This window comes from Antrostomus carolinensis, unplaced genomic scaffold, assembly GCF_000700745.2.
Source record: "Antrostomus carolinensis isolate BGI_N321 unplaced genomic scaffold, ASM70074v2 scaffold20407, whole genome shotgun sequence".
Taxonomy (NCBI): Eukaryota; Metazoa; Chordata; class Aves; order Caprimulgiformes; family Caprimulgidae; genus Antrostomus; species Antrostomus carolinensis.
In genome coordinates, this window is record NW_010328284.1 from 1 (window position 1) to 20222 (window position 20222).

Here is a 20222-nt window from a genome sequence, read left to right on the forward strand (position 1 = left end):
AGGGGGGGAATAGGTGCTGTGAGGGGACACAGGGCACTGCGAGGGGATAACGGACGCTGTGAGGGGACACCGGGTGCTGCGAGGGGACACCAGGATTCCGGAGCAGAGCCCCGCTCCCGGGCAGCCGGTTCAGGATGAGTGACAGCTCCATCCAGCCCCTGTGCAAGTCGCCGTGACAGTATTGCAGGCACTGAGCGTGAGGATTGGCAATGCTTTCTGTTAAACAGAGGACTTAATAAATCCATAATATGCAGATTTTTAATTTTTTTTTTCCAGTGGTTATAAGGTATCTCAGCTGCCTAAAATAATCCCAGTAATTTCTATGGCATCGGGCTGCTCTTAGGGAAGGATCTGCTCCAACACAGGTTCACAGAAGTGTGTGAACATACATATGAAGTGATGCTCTGCAGAAAACTTCTCCTGTCACCCAGTGTACTCTGCTCATTGTGCTGCTGGACTCCTTCGGTAACTTGGCATCCATCTAGTGCACACTTTGCTGTTTGTACTAATTGTACAATCACAGCTACTTTCAGAGTACATAACGGTCTCTGTTTAAAAAACATTGCTGCTGAAAGGAACGCTGCTGAAGAGCCTGTGTTGTTATTATTCAAATTGATGCTGAGGATGATGTAAAGAAGGAAGCGTGTTCAACAGCACTTCACTGATCTTTCTACCGCAACTTGTATCGGCTCATTATGCTGTTTATACAAACACAGTGAGATGCTGTCCCATTGGTATTACACTACTAATTAGAACTACTACTTTCAGGAAGAAAAAGTATGTTTTAAAGGCCAAAAGGGAAACCTGGGCTTAATGTACATCACAGCATTCCTTTATCGAGAGCCGTTGGATTTATAATTACAAATCCATTCTAACCTATCCAAGCGTTTTGTACACTACATTTATCAATGTATTTAATCAATACAATACCTTCACATTGCTCTTTTGTCAGGTTTCACAAATAAATACTGTCTTAATGTAATGAAAATAGACTGCATCTGGCATAAATCCACCCAAAATGAATTCTAGGAAGGTTCCAGCCAAGGGTAGGGGTGGTCAATGCGAGAAGACAGTGTGGCCGCTACTGCTTCATTCTTTACAGCCACCCCAGTGATTCCCTCCCAGAGGTTTGTGGCATGTGCTAAACTGAGGGATTTTTCTAGAGTTTGATTAATATGAAACTTTCTGATCTTTACTTTCTAATAAACACAAAATATAAATTTTGAAGATATTTGAGGAGAGGAGGCTGGAAAGTAGGAGTGAGTAGAAAACTTTGTGGCAGCTATGCTTCTGTGTCTTCATAGACCAAAGATTCATCTCTTTTTTCTGTTCTTTTTTCCTGGTTCAGCAATAGGTAAGCCAAGAATGTCAGCAGCGAATATCTCTGCTGTGATTTCCTCTGGAATTTCTGCTTCAGTCAAAGCTGCTGCACCTGGAGAGCAGTAACAACAACACAAAACACACAATAGCAATGTGAAAATGGCTTTCCAGATCAGTAAAATTTATGAGCAGCAGTAAGTGGATGGAATGCTTTTAAAGATGTACAAAGTAATCACAAAAAAATTACTGGTTTACTAGCTTAATGCTCTATGCATTCGTATCAGTGAGGCTGCGAGTCTCACCTGCAGTAGATCCCTACCTCAGAAGAGTCGAGGGGCCAAGTGTAACTCTTACACTCTGTTAATTTGACATGATTTTAGGATCCTAAGGAAACCAGGGATTTCAAAGCCGTTTTGCGGTGCTAGGCAGTTCAGTTCAGGAGCGTGCCACCCATTGGCAACAGCCCTAACCAGATGCTGTTCTGGATTGCTGTGGACTGGGACACCAATTGTACAAAAATGTGGCACTTCCCAACAGTTCCATCCACGATGGGTAATGCTGCTTGGCCGAAATCAACGCTGTAATTTGCTGTTCCGTACTGGTGTAGACTGGGATGTGCAGTGTAGAGCAGTGCAGTGGTTACCAACAGCTCCCTTACAACAGGCACTGCTGCCTGGATGAAATCAACTCTGCATATTGTAGGATTCCTTTTTGCCTGTGGACTTTGGCATGTAAACCTTCCGCTCTGTATTTCTAATTTCAGTTCCAATCTTGTCAGATCCCAGTGATATTTAATTGTCCATTTATTTTTCCGATACACCCATGCAATTGCTGCATGGATGAAGGACAATCTACACCTCTGTAACTATTTTTGCAATCCTGTCTGAGTGTTTTTGACAGCTCTTGGCCTAACAGGGTAATGAGTTTGCAATTTAAATGATTCTGTTTGGGAATTGAAAGCATCCTGCTTCAGTGCTGTGTGGAATGCTAATCCTCTACCTGAGGGATCGTAGGTGTCCGGTTCGGATCCTCCTCCTCCAGGATGCCTGCCCATCAGGGTGATCAGACACTGTGCCAGCTCGTCCTCTGTCATGTGCTCTCCTGTACAAACCAAAGCAAAACCAGCCCCTTTGGGTTACGGTGTTGTTAACACACAAACTAGAAGGCAACTCGAACAAGAATGGTGTACAAACAAAATGGGACAGTTTGAAAGAGGATTTGGTTTTTCTGAGATAGAGCTACCCATCGCCAATCAAAATGTGTGATCCCAACACAGGAAAATGTTAATCCTAAGGAAAATTGGTTTTGCATATTGTATTTTGGGCAAGAATATTTATCAAAGGGAGAAATTCTGATGCCAGTGGCTCACTAGGCTACATTGCACTTCCAGGGACTTGAGCTTCTATTCCCACTGAAGAATTTCTGGCACAGGACAGACCACAGTCCATGTCACCCCATGTCCATGGCTGTAGCCATTTCCACACAGAGGAGGGAGAGGAAAACGCAGGAAAGTCTTGATCTAGTATCCTGGGATAACCTGGACGTAGCACGTGTTCCCAGTTAGTGGTTGGCTCATGCCCTGAGGCATAAGGTTATAGATATGTTATGAAACTGTTCTATCTAATGTATCTATTTCTGGATGTTCACACCATCCATATAAATAACTAACCTTTCTCACACTGGTCAAATCCTTGGTTTCCAAGGATCTTTGTGGCAAGGAGTTTTACCAGGTGCTGTATGGAGTAAAACAGCATTTCCCTTTACCTGTTTTAAGGCTTAGCTGCTCTAAATGCTCCCTGATTTTACAACAGGAGCAAAGCAATAGAAATTCATTATTTTACCTCTCTACAACATTGGCCATAAGCATATACACGCCTCTACAGAGCTCCCTCTGATTCAGCTGAACTAAACCATCCCCTCTTTCCAGTCTTCCACACATAGATTCAGCCCAGGACTAACTAATTTCATCCCTTCTTTCTTGTTACCCCTTTTTTTCCAGTTTTACACTACCTTTCTGGAAACTGCATGACTGGAAGAGAGAACAATGATTCAGATAAGTGTATACTGGAAGAAGGACACAATTTGCCAAGATCCATACTCATCATTTGACAGACAAGATACTTCAGGCCAGCAGAGATTTCCAGAGCAGTAAAAGAAGTGCAGCTGAGACAATAGATGTGATTATTCAATTTAAAATTCTAAGGCAAGTGGCTCCACATGCCTGCCCTGGTTACCAAGCTATAGTTCCAGATTAATTTTTTGCTGCAGTGAATACATTCTGAAATTGAAGGCAGAACTAGCAAGCATAAAACTAATATTAGAAAAGAAATAACTCACCTCTGCACTGAAGCAGCAACAGTAAGTCTCCTCTGTCAATAACTTTGTCTCCGTTCTCATTATCATAACCAAGAACCTGAAACGCTCGTTGTATTTTTTTCATTGACAAGCCAAATGCAGGTCGATGATTTATATAAAGTTTGATAAAATCCCCTAAACTGATTTTTGTCACTTGTTCTCCAGTATCCACATACTCGCCGAATTTTACTTCATTTATCATGTCTTCAATCTAAAGATCAAGGCAAGACAGACTGTTACACGTTTTTCTTTTTAAAGAGCATCAGGCCAGTTTGGAATCTCATGAATGCCAGTGTCCTGTAATCGCGCACGTGCTGGTACCGCAGATGCCATGACCACATCCCAGTAATAAGCTACAGCTCAGCACCTGAGGATGGACATGGTTAACGGTTACACCCCTGCTGTTTTGACAATATTAGCTAACGATGGGGGTAGCAGATATGTAGTAATTTTGGATTTCCTCTATTTTCTTATGATAGACACTCGGTGACTTTGCAGCTGTTACCGGTACCTTCGCCACAGGTGTCTCCACTCTGGGGACAGAGGACAGGCTAAACCACAAACCAGTAAATACACCACCCTGCTACAAATGTACACGCATGAAAGTCCCGACATAACCAGTCTGCGCACAGGATATAAACACTCTGGCTGGCACAGGCAATCTTCCCCACCCTCCCTGGTCTGACAGGCATCTGGGGCAGTTCTGCCACTGCACAAGCCAAATCTGAAATTGGCTCAGTGGGGCTGACATCCTGCACAGCTGGATCACTCACTCTTCTCTCGGACAAACGGGCCAGCACTGGCTCTGCTGGAAACTAGTGGTTTTCCTGAAGTCTGGTGCTGTGAGTCAGCCCAGTTGGCAGCTGTGCAGATGCGTGTCCGAAACGCAGGATCTGCTCTGTGCCTTCATTGTGCTGGTGCTCGGAGAGGCAGCCCCTTTGGAGATACATGGGCAGCAGAGAAACGCCGGCAGAACTCCCCGTGCCAACATGTACCAAGCCTGCTACTCCCCAGGAAGGGAAGCTGATGCAAGATCTCCCTGGGGAGGACTTTGCATTCAGCCTTGGGCCTTTGTCCTTGTGTCACAAGTTTTTCCACTGAATGAAGCCCAGGGAAGAGGGGAAATCTCAGCCTTACATTTTTTCTGTAGCGAATGTCACACCAGGCAAGAACAGTCATTTTCACTCGGCTCTGGCTGATCTGGGATTAGGTTTTATATTAGCCCCACTGAACTACAAAAGAAAAACACCAATTCCCAAAAGGTTTGCTAGTCAGCCCAAGCTGCCTTTTCTCCCTCCTACTTTTCCTTTTATTAAAACACTCTAGAGAAAGACCAGCTTTCTCTCTGGATTTTAATACTGTCCTGCCTGCTTTGAGAAGCAGATTGTAGGTTGCCTGGTTTCACAGCAGCTCAGCACCTCTGTTTCCGTGCCTGAAATGCTGTTTTCATTTTGATTTGGGGTGGGGTTAACAGTTACTCTTCCAGAGACATTTCCCAGGGGAATACGTTCTCTCTGTCCTCAAGAGGCAAAAATGTGATGAGCCAAAGAAAAGATCTAACAAAGTACGAGGGGATAACACCACAGCTTGACACAAGGGCTTGGCTCAGAGGAACATTTGTGGTTGTGGGGGCTCCAAAGCAAGTCTGTTAGGCGGTGGCTGTGGCAAAGGTCCTGCTTCCCATCTGCTGGTTCTCCTGGCAGAGAGCACGCCCGGGGCAGATGGTGTGGCACTGACTCACAGCACCATCTCAGCAGCCTGTGGGGTTCCTGGGAACGCAGCCTCCCTCGCAGAAAGATGAAGGGAGCACAGTGATGTACCACTACCCTTGGGAGAACCCCTCCTACATCAAGGGCTGGTGCAACGAGGTCATTATTTAAATCTCCTTGCATCAGATTCAGTAATTTTTTTTTAATGCACTTTAATTACCCTTTTGTCAGGTTACAACATTACAACTGAGGTTTGTATACAGTACAAACTACCTTGTAGAAACAGCCACAAAAGGGGAAGAAAGCAGCACCCTTATTAAATCAGTTGTCTTTGTCTGCTTTAAAATTTGAAGCTGAAAAGCTCTTGAGAAATGTTTGATAGGAAGCTCCACTGCTGCAACCCAAAAGGCAAGCTCAGGGAGCGCTTCTGCAGAGTTTATCAGTTATGAAAGAGCTTTAAGTTCTATGGGAATAAAAGCTGCTGCCTCCATCTAAAAAATCATTCTTTCATCAGTCCCAGGCAGAACAAGAAAAGAGGCTCTGTCAATGTCCCAACGAGTGACTGCATGGAACTGGGCATTCCCACCCACGTTGGTAACACATATAGGACACTCTGGTTGAGTCTCCAGCCAACCTGGAGGAGCTCATCCCATGGCCCACCAACCTTATGCAGCATGTAAAATGGCTCAGCCAGTAGTAGAAGTCACAGAGAGACCAAAGCACCTCGCTGCCTGCACTCAAGGTACTTTAGCCCATGGACTTGGGAAAGTTGGATGCTGCTGCCCTTGGGAGTCGAAGGAACATTCATTCCTCAGCTTTCTCAGTTCACCTGAAGAAATCCATCTCTGCAGTGGTGGCAGACCCTGAGATCATGATTTGTTGAACACCTCTGAACCATCAGGCTCCAGGTGTGCTCAGCCTGCCCCTGCACTTGCCCAGCTCTCTGGTGAGGAATCATTACTTTTTGAGGAGTTCAGGCCACGTTAAATATCTTGAAAGCCAGCAAATACACTCTGGAACCATCCAGCATGACAGTGGTCAGAATCTGGCCCTTGAGACACTTGGTAAATGCAATCACAGTCTTACTCTTTTTTCTTTTAATAACAACAATAAAAACAACTGACCGACCTTTTCCTCTGATGGATAAAATCCCATTGCTCTCATTACAGAAGGAATTTCCTCCAAGGGAATATGTGTTGACACCTGTCTGGTCTCCAGTGTATCGACACCACAGCTGCGCAGCTGTGCATAGTAAAAATAGTCTTCCAGTTCCTGCCAGGGATTCAAACAAGATACTGTAAAGTTCAGTTACCAACAGGAGTGGAAGATAAGACTTCTTTTAAGATTGACTAACAGGCATATCAATGAAATTGCTGTTAGAGGAGAGCTGGACAAAAAATAAAGAAATGTCAGGCCTGTATAAATGAATCTTAAACTCCAAGCAGATGTTGCCAGATAGCGTTCACCGTCAGCATAATTACCCTGAAGAATTCGCCTTCCCTGCCACCATCCAGTAGGTTGTAGAATGGGATCAAGTCCTCCCCACCCAGGGAAGCAGCAGCATCCAACGCACTGGCAGAAGCAGAGAAAAGAAGGTACAGGAAGGGTTCACATGAGGAGAGATTTCACGTTTCCTTTTCTAGTCATCCTTCACAGACACTTTCAATAAATAAATAAAATCCCTGGGCCTCAGGATTCAGGGAAGAGAAGCATTGCCTTGAACCGTACAGTATATCATCATCAGCCTGCACTTCTACATCATATTTCATACCCAGGTTTTACATACAATAGCACAGTGTGGGAATTAATTATTACTGAATGGTCCTCTTGTTTAGTGGAATGAGCACAGGGCTGGGAGCCAGGAGCTTTTCCATGGACTTGAGCTTGGTGTCTGGCATTTAGCTTTTCTGCTTCCTTATAGAGACATTGAGGGAGATGAATTAGCTAGATCAGCATTTTGAACATGCAGAGAGGGCTGGGGCTTGGCGTTTGCAATAAACCACACAAACCTAACTGAGCTCCCTGTCCCTTGATCTAACACATTCTTCCCCAGTAACTCAGTGCAATCCATTACGCTACTTCTCTGCTGTGACGGGTGACTGTGGCACAGGTGCAGTCTACATTAAACTGGAAGTGTCTGAGTGCCACCTCTTTGTTTCAGTTTCACAGGCAGTTGGAGCCAAAAGAATCCGTTCAGCTTGTGCAGATGAAAAAGGAAACCAAGCCTGGTAGCGCAATCACGGCGTAGTATTACCACATAATACCCCACGCCTGGCAGCAAGGCTGCAGCTCTCACACACACACCTCTGTAGTGTTGCTTCCACTGGGTTTTTTTTGCAAGCTTCATGCTTTTTTCATAATTAAGTTATTTGGGTATTAAACACAGTGGAGATGCACAAGATGCCAGAAGCAGCAATAAAATGATAATTAGCTCATCAAGAGCTTCGCTCCAAAAACAAATTACATAGAAATTCAACGTTGCCTGGACCCTGGCCAACCATTATAAAGAAGGATCATTTATATTCTATTGCCTTCCTTAAAATGTCGCTTATTCTGACCCCCGACTGCTTAAGCCACACAAAGTGGAAAAGAAAATAAATAAGCCCATTGCTTTCCCATCCAGGTTTCCTTTGTTCTGGCACATGAAGGTGAGCTGGCTCAGCACCCTTTGGGCTTTGCTCTGAGTGAGCAGTACCTACAAGAAATGTTTTACGTGGGATCAGCACGTGTCTTAACCACAAAGCCTTTGTCCCAGGATGGTGAGGAGCAATGGTGTTTCACAGGTTCAGTGCACTCCAAAAGGCAAAAATAGGAGCAAGGGCTAAAAGCCAGCTCCCATGGGGCTGATTTGCCAGAAACCAGGAGATGTGTTCTGTGCTAGTAGGGTGACATTAGGATAAAAAAATCCAGTCACAGACTGACAGGGAATGTGCCACGCTACCTGCCTTCTCTAGCTCTGACACAGGCCAAGCTCCCTGTCCCATCCTTGAAGCGTGAAGTTGCTCCTGGCAGTTTTCAGCCATTCCCTGCTGCCTGCTCCCTTTCAACATACCCATGTGTCCACCGGGCATCTGCAGCCACGCTCGCAAGGGGAGAGCGCTCTCTGCCCTGCACACGCATTGCAATGAGCAGCTTTGGTCCTTGACATGGAAAGAAACCAAAATATATAGGCTGCCTTTGCCGCATTACCCGTCTGCCACATGGGAGCACGCGGCTGGCAGCGCTGCCCAAGGGAGCTGGCAGAGGGAAACTGCACACTTCCAGAGAAAGGCAGGAGAAACCTGGCAGGGTTTGTCGCTGACGCTTTGGGCCAGAGCCTGGGAATCCTCGTTTGCAAAAGCAGCCTTCACACTCCTCCAGCCACCCCGTTTACTGCTGTCCATTTACTCATGTAAGCAAAGCTTTATAGGATTAAGGTGGTTTGTCCTAAATCCAGTCTTCAAACACAGAGGGATTTCCCAGCAAATGCTGGCCTATCCCCTTTGGGGAGCAGATGCTTTTCTATCAGCAGTTGCTCCGTATGCTCCTCCTGCAGCTAGTGCTGCTCCTCTGATCCCCTGCCTAACCCCAACAATCCCCATCACACTGGCCAGGCCCTCACAAGGACCAGAAAATCCTCTGCTCAACTTCTTACCAGTTGGGTACCATTTCCCAAACTGGAGTATTTTATAGGTGCTATGGCCACCACCTGCGAGGTCTGCTGGTTTAATCCCCACTATTGACTATGTGGTGTAGCCACAGAGAGTGGAGCAAAGCTCCCCCAAAAGTGTGTCCCCCCTGTTTCAGCTGCCACCCCACATATCTACTTGGGGCCTGACAGGTCCTTGCAATCCAGGCTGACCCCACTGCCATGCCACCACCCCCAGCATGGCATGTGCCCACCATGCTGGGCTGTCTGTAGGTGCCGAGCCAGGGCTTTTGGACAACCTGTGTGAACACAGGGTGCAAGGCTCCACTATTAATAAACCCAGTTTCAGACCAGGTGTCCAGGAGCTGGCAGCCCCCAGAGTTGAGCAGAGATGCTGCCAGACTCATGCTCCTCTCAACGAGCGGTGGGTCTCCCATTTGCATGAGTGCTGGGACCTGTCCTCCACCCCGTGACCCTCCTTGCCAGATGCAGTTTGTTGACCTGATCATGGGCACTGTGTGGTGGAAGGAGAGCAAAGTTGCAGGGCTTTGTCACCTGCCCCAAAATGACCTGTGCTCAAGTGAGCCCTGCAAAGAAACGCTCCTCTTGCAGCACACTGCTGTGCTGTCCCATAGGCACAGAAATGGTTAAGACACCTGGCTTTAACTCCTCTGGACACAAACAGAGACCTTGTAGGACAAAAGCCCCATTCTCAGTGTAAATACTAGAGAACATTTGCTTCAGCTGTGTTGGCCAAGCAGCTGTGGAAAGCCGTAACAAGACTCCTTTCTCCCTCCTGCCATACTCACTTTAGGTTGACCTCCCATTTCATAAGAGTGCAGTCGTTCCCCCCCACTGTAAAGATGTAGCGTCCATCGTAGGAGCTAGCGAGGTCAGAGACACCATCCGGGTGGCAAATGAAAGCTGAGGACTTGTGGGGGTTGCCATCGACAGGCAAAATCTGCAAGCCCACCTGTAAGGAAAGAGGGAGCCTGGGAGGGCTGGGGGTCCCACGGGGGGGCTGCACACCAGGGCAGTGCTGCATCCTCCTCCCAGGAGCTCGCTCAGCTCTCGGCCAGGACCAGCCTACCCATGGTTGTGTGTGCCGTGAAATTTCCCCAGGGACCACCACCCCCATGAGTGGGGCTCTTGTACAGATGGGGCAGACGGGGCTCCATACCTTGTCCTTTGTAATGTAGGCCAGGTAGTGTTTCTGGGGGTCCGTTGTTGGGAGGATTTGCATCTTCTCCAATGGGGAGCCATAGGTTGGTCCCAAAAGGGTCTTTCTAAAGGCAAACAACATTTCCAGCCATTCTAGGGCTCACAAAATGTTTTCACTCTCTGAATGGCTGCGGTGCACGAGGATGGGTAGATGTGGGGAGGTGTGGTGGGTGCAAAGGCTTTGTACTACTGGCTGAGAGGACAGGATAGGACAGAGTCCCTGACTAGAAGGGACCACAGTGGGGCTAAGAGATGAATTTAGGGATCATTCAGTCCTTGTGCTTTGCTTGTGTGGGCTCCTGACTATTGATCTGATGTCCAGCAACTGCGTCTCAAGTCCAACATGCTGGGCAGACAGAGACACACCTGCAGCCACAACCTTAATAGATGACATGCTAGTGAAGAGCAGAATGGACACAAGGATGGACATTTGCATCACAGACGGGCTAACACATGCTCATGTGTAGGACAGACATTAGACAGAGGAGAACATAGAGTCAGGATGGGGCTCCCTGGCAGTGGTAGGCATGAATCTCTCCTCTACCTGCACATTTTGGTCGTTGTGTTGTAGAGCTTCATTTTGTAGGAGCTGTTGGCAGTGAGGATAAAGGACTCAGTGCTGAACTGTGGGTACCAGGCCAAGCACAAGGGCACAGCAATCTGCTCTACCCTGTCCTTGTGCAAGACCACCAAGTGGTCCTTGCTACTGCTGTTCAGGTCATATTCAACCTGGAGGGAAGACAAAGAAACACAGCAACTCCCCTGTGGTCTGCCAGCACCCTGGACCTTGCAGATTAACTGGATCTAGCATCTCTTGCAGCAGCTGGGGTGAGCAGCCCGTGGTAGCAGAGCCTGAGCCCTGAACCCTGGGTAGATCTGCCCTGAGACCAGGCAGAGAAACCACGCTCAGCAATGGAGCTGGTGGGGAGGGGGTTAGGAGCTGCAGAACTGAAGACTGAGTCTCCCTCAATGCTGTTGTCCAGCCCCCTACTTCACCCACAAAACTCCGCCGCCTTTTAGACTTTCACATCGACTTACCAGCTGCCGGTCCTCCCCAAGGCTCAGGAGCCTGGGCTCATTGCTGTCTAACTGGACCCCAAAGAGGATGCTCCGGATGGGTTTGTAGTGGGAGTGCAGCCCTGCTAGGTGTTCCCAGCATCTGCTCCCGTCTTGCAGGACTCTCTTGTAAACAATCACCGAGTATTTCTCATCCTGGAATGACAGCCCAAAGGTCAACGAGCCACGATCCCTGCCCACATCCCCTGGCTGGCAGCAGGCAGCTTTGCCTGTCCCCTCTTTTCAGTTTTGTGAGTCCCACCAGGAGGGTGAGAGTCAGCCAGGATAGAACATTGCATCAGGCAGATCTGGGCAGCTGCTCCCAAGGGTGGCACCGCAGTGGTCCTCAGCCAGGCCAGAGCATCCTGAGGACATTCCCTGCCATGCTCTCACAGCAGAGGGGCAGTAAATCGAGTTCAGTGACTCCCCAGAAATCACAAGGAAGATGCTTCCCACTGCTGTGCCCTGGCATCCATGCATGAAGGGGGAGTCATTTTCTTTGTACAGATCATCATCAGTTGCTACACCCTCTGTGCCAAGCTGCTTCAACGCTGCCTCAACCCATCTGCACTGAGACATGGGACCAAGGGAGCAACCTGCCTCATGGTTCACCAGCCAGGAGGAAAACCCTGCTCCAGCCCTTTCTACAGATGGATGCGGAGCTAAAACTTGTCACTAAAGTTAGCGATGGGACACTGCCAGCAGCAGGTCTGTGGAGCGGCTGTGGCTGGTGACGTTTTTACAGAGTGACTCTTCAAGCCAGGAAAAGCATCTCAGAGTCACGAAACTCTGGGGAAGGGACAGCCCTCCACACTGCTCACTCTGCTGTATATTACAGGATGGCCAGCAATTCCCAGTCCCACCAAAAACTGCGCCACGAGCTGCGCACGTAAATCACCGAGAGGAAAAAACAAGCTTACGGCAGTGGCGAGGTACTCGGAATCGTGAGAGAAGCTGATATGAGTTACGGGACCATGTGAGAACTTGAACTCTTTGCAGCTGGACTGAAGGGAAATGGCATCGAGGATGTAAACACTTCCATCAGTAAAACCAGCAGCCAGAAAATAACCTGAAAAACATGCCAGAAAACTCTCACGACACGATCGCTCCTCCCAGGAAACCCATGGGGACGTCATGAGGCCAGGATACCTTCAGGGTCATAGGACAAGCACCGGATGCCGGCCTTGGTGAATATCCTGCTAACGAGGTACGTGGTCTGCTGGTAGTCCCACACCTTCAGCAGCCCACAGTGACTCCCCACAGCCAGGCGTGCCTGCCGGGGGTGGCAGGCGACAGCATTCACAGCTCGCTTTGCTTCTTCCATGACTTTTTCAAAGTTTGCGCTGTCTGTTGCAACATGGAACACGGTTGCATCAGAGGTTGAAAGGATAAAGTTCCTGTTTAGTGTGAGAGAAACAGAATTTGATGAATCAGACTAGCTGGCTCACGTCCCTCCAAGCTATATTGCACATCAGTCTCTTTTTAACAACTTAGTTGGACAATCATTTATATTTTGCGATTTGCAATATGCAAACACTTTTTAACCTGGAAGGCAGGTGGCACTTTGTATTCACAACCTGGTAAATCTCCATGGGAAGACACTAGAGCCAGTTCCATTTTCTCCTTGGGTAAGCAAACCAGAAGATGAATGACATCTGGGTAGCTTTTGCCGTTTGCAAGTCACTGGTGTGTGAGACGGACAAATAAGCAATTGAAGATACTCTGAATAGTCTTTTCACATGTCTCCATGCCACCATTGTCAGTGGCTTCATGTTAACTGCACTGCCACGGATAAGGTCAGAGGACAGTTGGAGTCCCACGCTGCAGACAGAGCGGCTGCCTGTCTGTTCGCTCGGCCGCGCCGACCGTAACGCGGCGCAGAGGGTCCTGCTGCATAATTGGTGATGTGTAAAGCAGACGTCTGAATAATTATGCACATCACAGAACAAATATGTATAGTCATCGGTTCACCTGAGGACTGAGAGTCTGGGCCCTGTGAAAGGGTCAAGGGAGGATCTCACAGAGATCTAGGAGGGGCACAGACAGACGTGCATGGCTGCATCACACAGGCAGCACGAGTTGGGAGACGGAGCCTCTTTGCTAGCTGGCCCATGACAGCCATGGGTTCATGCACATCTGGCAGGGCACTGACGGATGCTGTGCCTCTTGCATGCCTCAGCTGGGCTCTTCAGCCACACCTAATCCCACCAGCTTGGTGAGACAAGCAGGCTCAAGGCTTCCCCTTTGGTTTTCTGCCTTTTGTGCTGCCCAGAGCAGCTGTGAGCAGCAGGAGCTGCAGCAGCGACCCAGGAAAAGGGACGAGACAACAGAGACCATCAGAGAAAACCAAACCGTTCCCCAGGGCGCTGCTCCAGGCTGGAGAGGAATCTGTCCCACATGGCTCTTTGGAAAACATGTGCAGCTAAGGACAGAGGTTGCCAGGAGAGCCTTAACAGGAGCGACAGACATATGGTCTGCAGGCTGGATTGAGCCACAGAACAGCTTCATCTGGCCTCCAGACTTCCTATAAATCCTCAGGCACAGCTACATCACGCAGAGGGGCAGAGAGGGGCTGGCAACCAGGCTGGGGATGTCCCAAGCTCCTGAGTCCATGTGGTACAACCCAGCACTGGTGCCATCACCGCTGGGGCAGTCTCTACCCCGATTAGCTTGCCCAGCCATGATAAAATCTAACTGGAAATAGCCATCCACGGGGGGGTTAAGGGAGGGATTAAGGGGCCAAGTTGGAGCTGGAGGCTCAGCATTAGCACTGCCTGTTCTGCTGGGTACGTGACAGGAGCTCCAGGACCAGCTGATCATCTCTGTGCCTGTGTTTCTCTCGCCTGCACCAAGGCATTACATCAAGTTCAACATTTAAGATGTGTTGGGGCTCACCTGGATTTTTGGTGGCCACTGGGAGATGCCTGGGGGCTATGCAGGAAGAGGGGGGCTGCCCAGAAGACACCCCCATGGTTGTCTCTGGTGGGACAAATACCCAAAGTGAAAATCTGTGGAGAAGGGGTATTAAGGGGGATGTTCCCTCCCTGACCTGCCCAGAAGCCTGGGTACAGGGTTGAAACTTGCTCCAGCCAAGGCAGAAGCCCCTGGGGCAGCTTTCAGCTGACCATCTCCCCAGCTTTAAAGCTGCAGGGCAAATGCAGGAGAAGAGCTGGGTTTATAAAGGGTCACTCACCTGGTGATGAAGGGCTGGTTGCCAGTGATGCTGGAGGTGGAGGAGGCTGGGGAGGCACCACGAGGGGTTTTGTAAAAGGAGATGGACCGAATGGGACCCACTTTGCTGTGGCTGTAGCAGGCGAGGAGCTGCAGGTTCCCATTGTAGAATTTAACCTGACCTTTCCTGTCCCCTGTCACTATGCAGCTGCAAGGAAGGGAAAATTTTTAATCAACACACTGATCGAGAACTCCCAAATATTTCCTAGATGGCACCTTTGGGCAGAAGCATCTCTCTTCCCCTTCTCTCTGCACAAGTGCATGAGAAGACCCCCATACAGATGCCCAGGGGGAAAGCCCAGGGCTGTGCAGAAGCCAGCAGGCTCTGCTATCACCCTGCAGTGTCACCTGCCCTGTCCCCAAGGCTCTCAAGGCGTTTGGTGGCTGTCTGCTCCCTCTGCCGGTAAAGGCCAGGAGGCTGAGCAAGACTCAGCCACCAGCCCAGTGTCTGAGCCACCGGAGCACGGCTGGGATCACATCTCCAGGAGTTTTCAAGTTTGGGTTTTGGAGGGGGGGGGGTTTTGTTTGGTTGGTTTTTTTTTTTCCCAGCCAAATTAATTGCTGGGAAAAGCCAGAGCAACGGCTCATAAATCAGCATCACTTTCCTGCATGAATTTCCCTGGTCCTCACACGCTGCCAAGTGACTGAGAACTGCAGCACTTGGTCACAGTTCATCACCATTCCTGTGGCTGGGGTGTCTGAGGACTGTGCCTACAGCTCCTGAAAACTGCTGTCCCGTTACCTCTCGGACACCTGGAGCACGGTAAGGCTCTCCTTCTGCAAAGGCACCAGTTTGGTGGCCTTCACGTGTGGCTTGGTCTGCGTTTCCTTGGAGGGGGAGCGGGGACTGACGATGTGCCACACCACAAGATTCCCAGCCGAGGTGCCCGTCAGAGCTTGTGAGTTGTTAAAATGAAAAACCGACTGGCTGAAGTGTCCCACCACACTATTGAAGGTCTGCAGAGAGAACAGCAAGGCCTGGGCACTGGCTCTTCCCTCCTCAAGCAGGGATATTCCTGCTTGGTCCTCCCTCTATGTGACATTCCCTCCCTGTCCCATGGCAGGACCATCAAAGGCAAGAGCCCCAGGAGAAGATGCAGTGGGGCATCTTTGGGAGAGAGACCCCCTCTTGACCTCTGCTCAGGCCATCCTGGCCTGTCTCGTTAGGAGACAGGCTGGAGACATGGCCACTGGTTTTGCTTAAGGGGATGGGAAGGGACAGTGCTTCTGCCAGGAGGAGAGCCAAGGGGGTGACGTGCTGTGGTCCCCCCTGCACTCACCTGGCTGCTCAGGAGCGGCACTTCGTACTGCAACCCAGCATCGCTCTGTGGAAAGTGGAGAAAACACCCAGGACAAGCATTTTGGAACTGTGCTCTGCAGTGCCAGCATGTCCCCTCCCCATCATCTGGCCACTGCCCCCCAGCCATGGTGACCAAAGCAGGGCTGCTGCGGCAGAAAGGCTCCAAGACCTTCTAGAGACCACAAACACCCTCTCCCTCCACCCACTCCTCTCCCAGAGCTGCTGACCTGCGTGAGGCTCATGAAGGGCCCATGGGAAAGCGGGGGTGGGAGAGGTGGAGAACATCACTGCCACGGCTGGGACCCACCAGCATGGGAGTGAAGGGAGACAGGACGACCTTCCAGTCTAGCAGAGGCAGGGAGTGGGGAGGGGCGAGGGAGGTGAGGGCAGAGGAACGCACCAGAAATACAACTTCCCATGTCCCGACTTACCCACAGGTAAAATATCACCTGGGTTTTGCTGTTGCTGACAAACTCAGAGGGATTTTGAGGGTTAAAAATGACATAATCCTGAAATTAAAAGGTGAGGAGCACATTAATGCCCAGCCGAGCAATGCTTTCTGCTTGTTCTTTCATGCAAAACATCTGCTTTTATCCAAAAGTCACATCACCACCTGCTCTGAACTGACACGAGAGGCCAAACTCCCTGTGAAACACCGGAGCTGTGCTCTCTCCTCTGTGAACGGGGACAAGCCCGCAGGGCTGTGGGATTTTCTGGCCCTGAGCCATGGCCAGTGCCAGGGCTGCGGTGGAGGACATCCCACCAGCGTCCCCTCTATGTCCCATGTCTGTCAGGCAGTGGAGGAGCTGTGATAACAGCCCTGAGATGTTCTGCTGTGTTGGGGTGCAGCAGGGATGGGCTGTGATCCTGCCTCCCATCTCCAGCCAGCATCTACCAGCAGCCCAGTACTGGATGGTGGCACTGGGGGGGAGCAGGTAGGGAGAGGGCTGTCCAGTCCAGCCCAGTCACGCTCCTCTGTGCTCTCGACCATCATCACCCACCTGATACCCAAACTCAGGCCTCAGCTCCGTGCTGCACGTGGGTTTCTCTGTGGGCAAAGTCCATTTCCAAACACAAACTCTCTGGAAGAAAAGGGAAATCTCAAGGGATGTTTGTGGCTTTCTGGGAGCTCAGAGGAGCCAGGTGAATCCCATTCCCACCAGCCACAGGGGATTGGGGGTATGAAAGGCTGGAGCAGGATAAACCCTGCATGGCATGGCAGTGGAGAGTTTAATTTCAGAAAACAAAGCTTCGAGAAGAAATGGCTTCAATGAAAGCGCATTGGAGTCAAAAGCTTTTATCTCAACTTAAGATCCATTTTCTCAACTCAACATTTCTCATTCTCAACATTTTCATTCACTTTAATGAAATCCAGGTCTGTCTTCCAACAGCTCAGCAAAAACAAGCCATCATCTGGAAACCTGCTCCACTTCTCTTCTAAATTCCCCATCTGAATTCCCCCCTCCCCTTTGCTGCACTAGGAAAAACTTCCTGGGATCTGTCCCCCAAGGCTGGGAAAGAGGAGATATTTTCTGTACCTGCACTGTTCCAGCACCAACAGTTGCCAAATACTTCGCATCCTTGGACAGAGCAATAGCGCTGACCCCGTCCTCTGGGTGACTCTCAAAGATGGTCCGTACCGGTACCCTACAGAGCAGAGTCCTCGTGGGGGGCTGATGGCAGCACGGTGGGTTCATGGCAATTGTTTGGCCAAATCTGTGGCACAGCCCACCCCGGTCTGCGGGGCGGGGAGGGATTCTGCAAACACTGGTGCTGTTACTGCACGTGAAGTGGGAACAGCCAGCACCACGGCTGATGCTCAGCATCCTCTCCATCCCTTCCTCCCAAGTAAATGGCTCTGGGAAACAAGTCACTAGTGGTCTTTTAAGAAAACACTACAGCCTGGAGATGTGATGGAATTCTTACTGGAGCTCGGCCCCATCGCACTGTCCCGTGGTTGTGGGTGATGTGAGGATGATGAAGCCCTCAGTTCATTTTTGGCTTCTTGGCCCCTTTACCCCATCCCAGTGTTGTTTCTCCCATTTCACTCTGAGCTGAGGCTGGAGTCAGTCCTAGGCAATTTACTGGACACAGGAGATTTCTAAAGAGGAGATTCCTGGGAGCTTACCCAGAGAAGGAATCCCACACGATGATCAGGGGATCTGGCCCTCGGTCAGCAGTTGCCACCCAGCGCCTGTCTTCACTCACACACAGGCAAGAAATGACATTTGTGTGGCCCTGGGGAAAGAGAAGCAGCAAAGTGCCTCGGAGGCTCCAGACCGGGTGGCTCTTCCCTCCCAAGGGTCTTCCATTCTCATCCTTCCAGCCCAATTTTTACATCCCATTTTTCACAGGCCCTTCTGAGCCCATCACCCTGTCCCTGTGCCTTGCTCTGGCTGTGGCTCCCCAGGCTGAGGAGCAGCGGAGAGGAGGGGCCCACAGCCCACGTGCCGCTTGCCATCACCGCTGCAATCCAACCCAAAGCGCGTTCCACCAACACGTGTTGGGAATGGAAACAGGACGTGAGCAGAACGATTCTCTCCTTTGTGTGGGCTCCTCCTCAGCTCAGTTACAGGTGACCCCTAAGCACCCTCATACCACAAATGTATGGAACACCCACATGGGACACCCATGGAACACCCAAAGACCACCGAATGATCCAGCTGTGAGCACGTGGAGGGCACCGGCAAAAGGGATGGAGGGACAGAGGTCAGGAGAGGAGGAGGAGGAGGGAAATGTGTGGGCTGTGTGCCAGACCTGCAGGTGGTACTGCCTGTTCCCCAGCATGTCATGGATGACCACTGTGTGGGAGGAGACGTACAGGAGCACCTGGTCCTCCTCATCCATCAGACTGTGCACGGCCAGGCTGCTGTTGTAGCCCAACACCCAGGAGAGGCTCTGCAGGGAAGAGACAGAGCTTTTGTCCCTGACTCTTAATGGCCAGGAGAAAAAAAAGCCACAAAAGGTCTGTGGGGTGATGGGAGAGAGCTGGGCAGGAGTGCTGGGTGCTGTGGGGACCATCATGGTGACACCATGCCCGCTGATACTCACGAGAGGGTGCAGGCTGGTCTTCCTGTCCTCCTGGAAGAGCATCCCCGGCACGGCTGCCCACACCAAGCTGGCAGAGCCATCATGCTGGTTGTCCTCCCCACTCATCTGCTGTGTTTCCTGCTCCCCACAGCCTGAGCGAGGGCTGGAAATGGCTTCCTCGGGCATGGGCAGTGCTGGGGGTGGTCCAGGGGATCCAGCACCCTCCAGGGGTGTTATCCCAGCGGTGTCTTCTCCCAGGGCAGTCCCCAAGGTGGTTGTGTCTTCCCCCCCAGCCCAGGTGCTGGGCAGAGTGTCTGGCATCCCCATCTCTGAAGACCACAGGGGAATGAACGGTGCCTCTGCTCCAGCATCCTCCAGTGCTCCCTCCTTCTCCTCGGCAGCAGCAAGAGGGTCCTTGGAAAGGGAGAGAGGTTTCGGTAGATGCTGGCTCCTGGGCTGGTCCTGCATGGCCTGTCCTGCAGCTTGTGGGAACACACCCCAGCACATCTCAGATCCAACCTACGTCACCCCCACATCTTGGGAGGAACCATCTCTGGGAGACACTAACCCCCAATCCTAGAGTCAGGGGCTCTGCTTCCATCAGGACCTGGCTGAGGACCCTGTGATGGGCAGGGCTTGACATGGAGCTGCCCTCACCTGCTCAGGCAGCACAGCCATCTCCTCAGCTGTCTGTCCATCCTGGGACATCTCCACAGGCTCGTTGCTTACTCCTCTTCTCCCAGTTGGTTCCTCTGGTGTAACTTCATGACTCGTCCATCTGCACCTTCACCCTCCTTCCAGGGAGCTGGGGCACAGAGATGCTCTGAAATACCCCCCACCCCCCCAGGGTTTGGCTGCACAATGACTTGGAATTTGGCACAGCAGGAGGAAAGGGCACCTGTGAAGCTGGGAAACTGGTCTCCAAGCTGCTTCTCAGCTCCAGTAATGGTCTCACCAAGCACAAGCAAGCCCAGCACAGCCCCAGTTAGTCCAGGTGAGATCAGGCTCCCTCACCGTTTGCCTGCACGCTGTGTTGGGCACGGACATTTCCCCTCAGATGGGGTTTTGTCATTGTCCCCATAAGCAGTAGGGCTACTCCTGGGTGGCAGCTGGTTCATCTCCAGCTCCACAAGCCTGGATTTGAGCCGAGATCAAAACCTTGTGCACAAAAAGCTTTCACAGGAGCGGGAAGGGAGCCCTGGGAAAAACCCTCCCTCCCAGGACGGCTTTTCGGGGACAGCCACGGCCCCACAGGTCTCACCGGGGTCACCATGGAGATGTTCCCAAGCCCTCTCCAGACCTTGGTGCCTCCCCAACTGTCCCACCCATCTCACTGCCCTGAGGGACCCTCCTGGGGACCCCACAGCTCACC

At 50.7% G+C, this 20222-nt stretch overlaps 1 protein-coding gene across 1 annotated transcript; it reads right to left on the reverse strand.

Annotated features, from left to right (window-relative positions):
* Positions 1–1313: 1313 nt before the first annotated feature.
* On the reverse strand, positions 1314–19558 carry CFAP251 (cilia and flagella associated protein 251). Its single transcript, XM_029086013.1, has 21 exons — positions 19508–19558; positions 18872–19264; positions 18578–18718; positions 17949–18058; positions 17359–17467; positions 16822–16902; positions 16252–16329; positions 15801–15845; positions 15263–15477; positions 14483–14668; positions 12439–12686; positions 12210–12358; positions 11272–11445; positions 10778–10962; positions 10139–10298; positions 9822–10033; positions 6866–6956; positions 6513–6656; positions 3658–3886; positions 2320–2421; positions 1314–1432 (listed from the first exon to the last, which is right to left on the reverse strand). Exons 1-21 carry the CDS (start codon positions 19556–19558, stop codon positions 1314–1316), a joined length of 3222 nt encoding a protein of 1073 aa, XP_028941846.1.
* Positions 19559–20222: the final 664 nt, after the last annotated feature.